We start from the raw sequence: 10,474 nt of genomic DNA on the forward strand, positions 1-10,474 counted from the left end.
TGTAGATACGTATCAATATTGAGAAAAACCAAGCTCTTAAGCCTCTATCAGTTTTACGTTGAAACCTATACTTCTTAATGAGCTCCAATGCAAATGATCTTCTTTCCCAAGAATAAAAGGATGAATCATAATTTTAAAACCCAATGCACACGTAACTCGCCAATTAAGAACCCAAAAAAAAAAAAAAAAAAAAAGGTCTAAAATTAACTAATTGCTGAATGAGCCACGAAATAATGCATTAGGAGTCTAGGACACAAAAGGTGCATCTTTGTTTTGACACCAACCATAAACTACATGCAGAAATGCTTTCAAGTGTTTTAACTCTAAAGCTCCCAGCCTCCCATTGTCATCCTAGCTATTGAGTTTGCAATGGGGCTCTTGCTCCTAGGCATGAGCATAAACTACTTAGCCTGTGAATGCCCTTCGAATTGCCTAGCAATTGGTTATGGTAGTAGGTTCAATTGCCGATAGATTTTACTGGCTAGAGGACAATCCAAATGACTCTTCTTTAGAAAGATTCCCTTTCATTAAAATAAAGGGTTTGTGACAGGGTTTGTGACGGGGCTCTCTTCTAATAAAAAGGAAGACACAAATTTATTCTTTGACAAGGTTAAATCATCAGCTGCTAGTCTCCACCAACTGACAAATGCCCAAAACAGATTCAAAGAAACTCAATGAGACCAACAATAACATTTATAACAGACCAGAAGCAACAGTCAGCATTGCCTGATTATATATGATTCTGTAGAAAGAAAGCAAACTGAAGGGATTACATGGAGAATTTCACGCCTTCATCATCAGCCGAGGTTCCCTTGAATATAGCAAGCTTCCCCTTTTGTTCTAGCACTCTCAAAGCTCGCATTAGTATTGTCCGGTCAATCCCATGAAGCTCTGAAGTATTCACAGATGAAGAGAGAGATTCTAGTCACCAAGTGTATAAACTTTCATCCACAATCATCCAAAATTAATTCAAAATCACGAGTCAACAAAAGTACTTTTTTTAAGTGTGCATGCACAATCTTCTCAAAAAAAAAGTGTGCATGCACAAATGAGAGAGAGAGAGAGAATATTCCAACATTTTAAAATACAACATTTTAAGACCCACACCAAACCAGAAGCAATTAGACTCGAGCACTCAATGTTGTTCACAAGAAGCAAAACAGCACTTAACAGAAATGACAACAATGAGCATCCAAAATGACTATTTTAAATTGTTTGCTCATCTTAAATTACATAAATTCTATAACAGGCAAAAGATATTATCAAGAATGCAGTGAAGAGCCACAGTCAGCCCTCGGTGAAATATACATAGGCATGACCTTAATGCAATATGTAAAATAAGATGCACAAACATATGGAAATCTAGTAATTGAATATAAAAGAGAATTTGTATGAGTTTTTTTTTTTTTTTGAAGAAAAGAATTTGTATGAGTTAACTGAGAAAGTACTAAAAACTGTGCACAATGGTACAAACTTAATGAAGAAATCATCTGAGTAGCAACTATCCACGATGCATCAAGTAACATGAGTACATAACTGAGTATTAAAAGAAGTCAAATCAAGACAAGAATCAACAGAGAGACAGGAGAGATATATATATATTTTTTAACTATGGACGAGCACTAACACTTTGAATATGTTTTTGGGATCAGTGAAAAAACCCCATCCATTTACCCACCTTTCTTTTATAAGGCCCGTGCTATTTGCATTGAGGCAAAAGAACGTTGGACATGGTAAACAGTTGGACCTTGCCCCTGGGGCAGACCTCAAAAAAACACTATCTAACAACTCATCCCAGGAAAATCAGATTTCTTTTTTAATCTTCCAAAATGAAGGAAAACATTTTCTTTCGTCACTTCAAATTTTCTTCCATGTAAAAATTTAATTAGAAAAATGGATGAAACAAAATTATCTCCCTCACCCTCCCCCAAAAATCTCCTAATTGATGCAATACTTAGTAGCAACAGCAATACAATCATGAAACAGTTAGTTTCTGCTATCATTTACAAAATTACTTGGTCTACACTATATGCAGTCAACGCTTACCTGTTCCACGAGATTCAATCCCTGAACGTATTTCCTCGACTGTCATAACACTGTCCTCCAACCCATTATCTTTTACCTAATCAAATATGCATGAAAAATTAAATCAAAAGAATGCTAAGTAATTACTTACTAATGATGTGAAATTTTATCATCAAAATTACACTTTAACTCACAAAGCGGAAGATAATGTCAGCCCAATCTTGAACACGGTGCCAGAGAATTAAACATTTCCTATGTCCCTTATCCAACCACTCTGCACGTCCTGTAACATCAGAATGACAATTGTTCAACAACCTACACAAGTCATAAATGTAGCCGGGCAGGCTTTTACAGTGCACCAAGAAAAAAAGCCATCTAGACCATATCGAACCTTCTGAAACTAATGCTGAGAGGAATGCTTCCCTGGCTTCATGACTTAGAGATCCTACACTATCACAATCGAATAGTAAATATAAATAAAGGATAAAACTATGCAAAACATGCTGCAGAAATAATGCCATAGATTTTTGGGGGCCTGCACAAGGGTGGCAACTTTGTTAATAATCCTCTTCCTGATAACATATAATTATTCATGGCATGAGCTCAGGAAACTTTTTGCTATATTCAACATGATAGACATACAGAACCATTATTGTCCAAATAAATTTGAAAAACTACTACCTGCAACAAAATATAGTCAAAAAAAAGAGGAAACAGTTCAACTTTTATTCCAACGTTTCAATTAATATCCCCTTTGATGCTTTGTCCCCAGCAATATCTATTTGGCTGGTCAAGAACAGATTAGGGAGATAGCCAGTTAGCCACCTTGATTCCTTCTAAGTTTTACCTTCAAGCAAGCATACAAATTAAAAGTATATTTAAGATCTCCTAATTTTCCTTTTCATAATAGTTTACAATAACTAAGAGGATTTTATTCTAGCCGCGTAATTCTTGAATAATTAAATGCATATAAATGAGTAAATCAGAAAATTTTCACTAAACAATCAAAAGCCCCAGAAGAAGATATCCCAATTTGATGTCATCTTCAATTTGGAACACCCCTTACTAACTTATTAATTATTGCAGGGTGGGAAAAAAGAGTTAAGAAGAAAACCTCCCAAATGGAGAAGAACCGATCTGCTCCAACCCAAAATATATCAGAACACCAAAAATTTTGAACTTTTATGAATGAAGTGCAATTTCTTGAGTAATAATGAACAATAATACAGTTGAAGCACAGCTAACAAGTCCACTAGAATTAAGGGCATTCTGCCAATTTCAATGGCAAAATGTACAATGTCCAAGCTTACAGGGTACTGATATGCCAAACAGTTTCTAGGACTCAACACAAATTTCAATGACCAAATTAGAAACTAACAAAAGCAAAGGACTTACTTTCAATCACAGGATTTGAAAATAGTGCAAAATCTTCTTCCAGTCCAATCACAAATATCTTTTGTGTTCTACAGTAGTCAAGGATAAGATCCTTCCAAAGTTGTACCTGCTTCTCACGGGTGTCCCTTACAGGCTGCAAGCTGACAAACATACACCAAGGTATGTTATAGAATGAATCACAATTTCCAAATGAAAAATAAGATTCAATAACACAATGTTGAAAAGATATGTTAAAATCAAAATGAAAAAAACAGAAAAATCACAAGAAAAAAAAAATTACAATGAAAGATAACAAACATCCAAAAAGAATACTATCTACATATCTTTTCATGAAAAATGACATTCTTGTAATTATTTGGTTTTTATATTCATATTTGATGTAATCTCAATATGGGTTTATTTTCTTTCCATGTTGGATGTAATTTGGGAACCTTATTAAAAGGCACCTGGACTCAATATATATATATATATATATATATATATATTGATAGGTAATAAAACTTTTATTCAAAAAATTGAACATCATGTTCACGATGGTGAACATTCTGATCAAGAAAAAATACAGCAAGTTCAAAAACTTAATCTAATAGAGTGTAAGAATGCAGAAATGGAAACACAATCCATAAAACCCCAAACACACACCCACTGAAACAAAGTGCCAAAGAGAAGAGCTTTTAAAAGATCTGAGGGTCTCTCATTGTCTTCAAAGATTCGTGTATTACGTTCAGTCCAAACTAGCCACATTAAACATGCCAAGACCATATTCCATATGATTGACAGATGCTTTCCAAACTAGTTTCTCCAAGCAAAGAGGAGAGAGTAAACTGTCTTTGGCATTACCCAATGGATCACAAATACCTCGAAAATTGCACTCCATAATGCATGAGAAAAATTACAGTGGAGTAGAAGATAATCCACAGTTTCCCCATCACAACAACATAAACAACATCTATTGACCAAGCATTGACCTCTCTTAACTAGATTATCAATAGTGAGTATCCCATCCCTAGCTGCTGTCCATAAAAAGAAAGACACCCGTTTAGGCACCTTTGCACACCAAATACACTCCCAAGGAAAAACCTCAGTGAGAGGGCCAGACAGCAACTTATAGTAAGAGAGCACATCAAACACTTCCTTCTTCCGTCTTAGTCAACTTCCAAGTTAAAGTATCATCCTCCTCACCCCTCGGCATAGAGGAATACAAAAACTCATTGTATAGGGTTGATCATGGATGAATAAAATTGGGAAGAGGGGGGGGGGGGGATTTCTTCCAATGCTTGGTGGTTACTCCAAGCAAACCTAGCCTAGGTGCTGACTCCTAGGTTCCTATCATTCTTCTAATACTTGGTGCTAACTCCAAGTAACTCTCAGTGCTAAAATACAACATACAAATGGCCACCCAAAAAAAAAAAAAAAAAAAAGATCAAAAACCACCACATAGCAATGTTATTGTTAAATAAAGTGTACATATGAAAAAGAAATGATAAATTGGAGATTAAGATTCCATTAGGAAGAAAACAAGTTATATTGAGACAATAATTTAAATAAAAAAAAAATTTTGTGAGAATCTGAAAAGTGAAGAGAGCGAAGAAGATTTACGTGAAGTATGGAGGGTAATTGAAGAAGTGGGGTAGCTTAAAATCACCCAATTTCTGCATATCTCAATTATAATAATAATAGCAACTCTGCAAAATTAAAAGAGGACAGAATTTCAGCACATGAATAACAACATCAACATATCTTTCAGAAAAATAAGAGCAGTAACCACTAACCAAAAACAAAGGACCTTCGGGCTGAACTAATTAGTGTTGGGAAGGTGGGTACGCTTGATGACGATGCGAGCGATGAATTCTTTGACAGTATTTCAGAGAGTGCTTGACGTGGGTATGGGTTTACAAAGGAGTTTTAGTTTTTAGCTTGAGGTTGAAGATAAAAAAATGTATTGAGATTTTCTGAGACACTTACTCTGTTTTGCTAGGAATTTTTCTGGATTTTCAGAGAGAGTATTTGAGTACTATTGTTTGGTTGCCAAGAAAGTGAGGGAAAAGGAAATGACAAATTTTCTTTGTGGTTTCCGAGAAAAGGCCAGAAAGGACAAGAAAATGAAAGGATTTTAAAATTAAGAAAAAAAATTTTTTTTTTTTTTTTTATGGGAAGGGCTGGATTGAGTTTGGGAATAGTGTTTTTAGGTTAAATGGGATTTAATGGTTTATTAGTTAAAATCCAATAATCATTTGGTCTAATTGGGTTGATGCCCATTTAACTTAACTAATAATTAGGTGGGTTTGGGTTCAATTAAAGTGGATGGGTTTGAGTGGACAAATGGGTTTGAGTTTATTTTGTCACCCCTACCGGACTTGAAGGGTCAAGTCCATGGGAAAATTGCAAACTAACACCAATTTTCAAACAATTTTGTTAGTTAGCAATGTTTTTAAAATATTTAGGAAACTAACATTTTGAGTTTAAGAAACTCAATTTTGATATACTAAATAAAGCCTTTAAGGCTCGAGTTTTGTAAAGTGAAACAAAATAGAAACACAAACCCAGTAAAGAGATCAAAAACACAAGTCCACAACGAAGCAAATAAACAAACACAAACCCAGCAAAAGAGATAAACACAAACACAGACCCAACAAAGATGGAAAATGGAAACCACAAAGAAGGCTCCAGGCAGTGGCTCGGACTGAACCTAGGCAATAGCGAAGTCTCGAGCTGAATGAAGAACGAAGGGGTTTGTTCAGGGTTTAATTTGGGTTTGGTTGGTGTGGAGAATGGAGAACGAAGGGGTTTCTTCTTAGGGTTTGATTTAGGTCTGTTGATATGGAGAATGAAGAACGAAGGAAGAAAAGTGGGTCTGTTGATCTAGAGAATGAAGAACGAAGCAAGAAAAGGAAGAACAACAAAGGAAGAAAAGGAAGAACAATGAATCAACAAGAAAGGAAATCGAGTGTGCAAAACTCAATTTTCACTACCAACACATTGATCTCGAGTCTCTTAAGCTCGAGAGTTGCTACAGTGAACTCGAGTCTAACAGATTCAAGATGTTAGTTTCCTAAATAGTTTAGAAATTTTGCTAACTAACAAAATTGTTTGAGTATTCCCCAAGTCCATTAAGTGGGTAGTTGCAAAGTCAATGGTCACTGACTTTGCTAAGGACTTTTGAGTCAGAAGACAGTGTAAGAAAAAGAAGACCTAAACAAAACCATCTATAACCTCTCAGATCTCAGTCAATTTCATTGCTTTTCCATAGCTTTTTCTAGCAAATCATTCACATCTTTATAAGTGTGTGTATAATTGGTTTAGATCGTGTGCGGTGATGAAAATGGTGAACTGTACTATAGATTGACGATCAAGATGTGCTTGACGGAGACTGGGTTTATGCATGTCATGGGTCTTCTTCTTCTAGGTTGTTCTTTATTTCTTTCTTTCTTCTTCTTTTTCTTCTCCTACACTTGTACACTGTATGGAACTCGAGCCTCTAAGACTTAAGTTTCACGTAGATTAGTTATTCACATCAGCTTGGAACTTGAGTCTTTAAGGCTCGAGTTTCTTCACTAAACTCGAGCTTCAAAGGCTTGAGATATTACTTTCTTAAATAGTTTGAAAACCTTGCTTACTAACGAATTTGTTTCTATAATCATGCTAGAGGCCAAGTATCCCCTAAATAAATGCTATTTTTTCAAAATTTGGTCTTTTATGTATTAAAATCTACCACGCCTAAATAACTTTTTACAATTATTTTTTCATTATCAAGTAAATAGTAGACAGTTTCTCCACCCAAAAAAAGAGAGTAAATAGTAGACACACGTTTATATTATTAATGGATAGATTTTAATATTCTTCTAAAATAACTTTTAATACTTATTTAAAAACAATTATTTTTGCTATAAAACATATTTTATAAGCTTTAATTAATTAATATACATATCCTCGTCATACTCGTGTCCTATTTTTCAAAAATTGTTATGTCGTTGTTTTGTATGCGTACCTGTATCCATGCATGTGCTTCCTAGATGATAGATCTCAATGTATTATGTGTTGCCTTCTCTCTTAAGTTGAGTTGAGAAACTTTGTTAATTTTCCCAACCAAAAAATAAAAATTTGACATGGCGTTATTTTTTTTTAATTTCATTGTGGATGATGTGGCAACATTTTATTAAAGTGAAAAGAGATTTCCAATTAAAAATCAATAGGATGTAAGCTCACCTGTGGGTAAAAGCTAAAAGGGTTAAGATTTTAAATTTTCAACGAAGAATTTGTAAATATAACCAGCAAATTTTTGTAATTACCTAAAATATTTTAGAATTCAAATTTATGTTACATATAAATGACATTTGTTTATATAAATTAGGTCATTTGGGTTGATTGTGGGTTGAGCTCATCATTTCGCAAAAAAAATGTGTTGTGTTTGGGGGTAGGTCAAATATTGCCACCCCTACGTTGAGCCCACAAGTAGGTTTATTTAAACCAAATTAAGGTTACCATTATTTGATTTATTTCTCCCCATTGTTTGTCTTCTTCTCTTTTTAGTCATCTTACAAAGCTGGTAACAAGAGAGTCATAATTTAGATAGATTAAATTTCTAAATGCAAACATTTATTGAACTGCTAGGCGTAAGAATGGTATGTACTGTGTTATGTGTAAATATTATTACTATATTAAACAAAATTATTATGATAGATGATCAAAATAATTTAAATAAGTATGAGATTTTATTTTAAAAATCTTGAATATTTTTTTAAAATAGAATTTTAGTTTGAGTATAATTTAAATTTCTTAAAACTTAGCTAATAGAGTTTTACCTAAATTGAGAGTAGAATTTTAAATTTCTTGAAACTTAGATACATAGACTTTTACCTTAAGTGAACTATCCTAATTAATAAGAATTTAACAATTTATTGCATTAAAAAAAAAAAAAAAAAAACCACTTTGCACAACCATAACTTCTAGGCCCAAATTTTATTAATATTAGTTTAAGGTTGTGCATTGCATGATTTTGGTCATGACTTCATGACTTACCATAAGTAAATCGTAAACACCCCCCCCCCCCCCCCCAAAAAAAAAAAAAAATAAAGAACAAAATACAAAGCTTTGCTTACATAATTTACCCAACCTATCATTCAATTCCAAATGTACTATACAATGCAAATCAGGGAAGTTAATACATACCATACCGGTACCAGTTGTACCGGGAAAATATATAATACCAGCTATTAAATCGATAATGGTACTCCTCTAAAATATACTAGAAAATCGAGTTATACTGGCCTGTAGTGGAAATATTTCAAGTGTTTTAGTTGGTACAACAGAAATTTAAAAATTTGAAAAAAAAATTAAGCTAATATATTGGTTAATGTACTTAGACTAATATTTAGACTTATAAAATGTGGTTTTTAAATTTTATGTTGATAAACATAAAAAAATTAATAAGTTAATAAATTCATACTTTCATACTTTCATATATTTATGTATCTAAAAAATAGTGGTAATTTTGAATCAGCGCACTAATAATCAATGGCGCCAAAAGGAAATGAATAAAGAAAACAAAAAAGAGATGACTTACTGTTTCTCCAAACATTGCTGATGAAGGAGAAAGAAATTTATAAAATTAAATTTATAGATATTCCTCATTGCAAATTTGCAATTTGAAATAACAATATTATTTATATATATTATCATTCATTTTGGTTGGATTAGTTTTAATTAAGGTGTTTGGATTCGATTTGGTTTTGACTAAGGTATTTTGAGTAAGAATTAGCAACTCTATAGTAAAGTAGAATTATTATCCTAATAATTCGATTGGATCCTAATTCAGTTGGCTTTACCCAGTCTTTGTTCCTATCTCAATAGGATCATGATTGCATTGGACACACATTAAAGAATTGGGTGAATCGTTTTTACCATTCTGCAAGTCACATTGATATTTTGTATTCAAACTTCTTCTGATTTCCTCTCCTTTTTTTTTTTTAAGCCTTGTATTAAAAAGCAAAAACTCAAATGAATAAATGATAATTTATAACCATTTAAAAAAAAAAAAAATCTTGACTGTACTCTAGTTGAAGTGAAAAAGTTGATAAGAACAAAACCTTTTAAAAACTATTTTATATTTCATAAATATAAAAATAATAAAATAATCATGACAGCATATCTATGGCACAACAACGACCATAAGACCTAACTTTTATTGTATTGTAACTAGTAAGTATATGGTATAAGTTATTATAGGGATATTAGGTCCAGTAGAATGTATTGGGCCAGGGGACTAGTCCGAGGACACCTCATAAGCTCGAGGATGGAAAGACATGGGATAGAGGTCAGCACTGATAAACAAAGGAAGGGATTTAGGCATTATGTTTTAGGGAAGTGGTCCGAGGATGAATGCCTCCTCGGCTAAGTAAAGCCGAGGTCGGAAGGTATGGTTCGACATTAAAAGCAACGTTTTGGACAATTCCATTGATGAGGATAAGTATCAAGAAGGAACAGGATATAGGGAGGCTATGAAATATCTGAAGGAAAAGTTGCTACCACCGTATTAAAGGCTCTGCAGTTAACTCTCTAACCGCATTAATGAGGAAGTGATATCTAAAAAGTAACTCTCATCCTTACAACTACTACCCAAAAACTTCAGGAATGTGCTGATGGGACAAGGATTAACACATACAATCTGATCTGCACGTGGAAGGTGGAGATAAAAGGGGAAGATAGTATAAAATGGAAGGGAGATCCTGAGAGCAAAGGATCGAGAAATTAAGAGAAAAACACTATAGCAATCAAGAATTGAATTGGTAATCAAACTTGAAAGAAATATATAAGAACTGATCTCATCGGATTGTGCCGAGGACGATTTTTCTTTAAATTGAACCAGTCTATCTTTATCTTCTTGTTATTTGAATCCACTTTATTCCTTGTCTAATTCATTAAGCCCAGTTTTCCAACCCACTCTCTACAAATTTATTGTATTGGACTTTTTGGGCCTAAGTTCATCCACTCTTTGGGCTAGAGACTTAAATCTAGTCCTTACAGCTATTTTATTTTTCTATTTTAATAATAAATT

The 10,474-nt window shown here is 33.3% G+C and overlaps 1 protein-coding gene across 3 annotated transcripts; it reads right to left on the bottom strand.

Annotated features, from left to right (window-relative positions):
• Positions 1-575: 575 nt before the first annotated feature.
• LOC126709472 (vacuolar protein sorting-associated protein 25) lies at positions 576-5,518 on the bottom strand. 3 transcript variants are annotated; one of them, XM_050409724.1, is made up of 7 exons: positions 5,211-5,516; positions 5,020-5,105; positions 3,421-3,560; positions 2,417-2,470; positions 2,220-2,308; positions 2,047-2,122; positions 576-891 (listed from the first exon to the last, which is right to left on the bottom strand). In XM_050409724.1, the coding sequence occupies exons 2-7, from the start codon at positions 5,076-5,078 to the stop codon at positions 770-772; spliced, it is 540 nt and encodes a 179-aa protein (XP_050265681.1). In that variant the 5' UTR covers positions 5,079-5,105; positions 5,211-5,516; the 3' UTR covers positions 576-769. The 3 variants fall into 3 exon arrangements, with proteins under 3 accessions (XP_050265681.1, XP_050265680.1, XP_050265682.1); XM_050409723.1 differs by having other exon boundaries at positions 5,193-5,515; XM_050409725.1 differs by lacking the exon at positions 2,417-2,470 and having other exon boundaries at positions 5,193-5,518.
• Between the last annotated feature and the right edge of the window lie 4,956 nt (positions 5,519-10,474).

The sequence above is a fragment of the Quercus robur genome, chromosome 12, assembly GCF_932294415.1.
Source record: "Quercus robur chromosome 12, dhQueRobu3.1, whole genome shotgun sequence".
NCBI classification, from domain to species: domain Eukaryota; kingdom Viridiplantae; phylum Streptophyta; class Magnoliopsida; order Fagales; family Fagaceae; genus Quercus; species Quercus robur.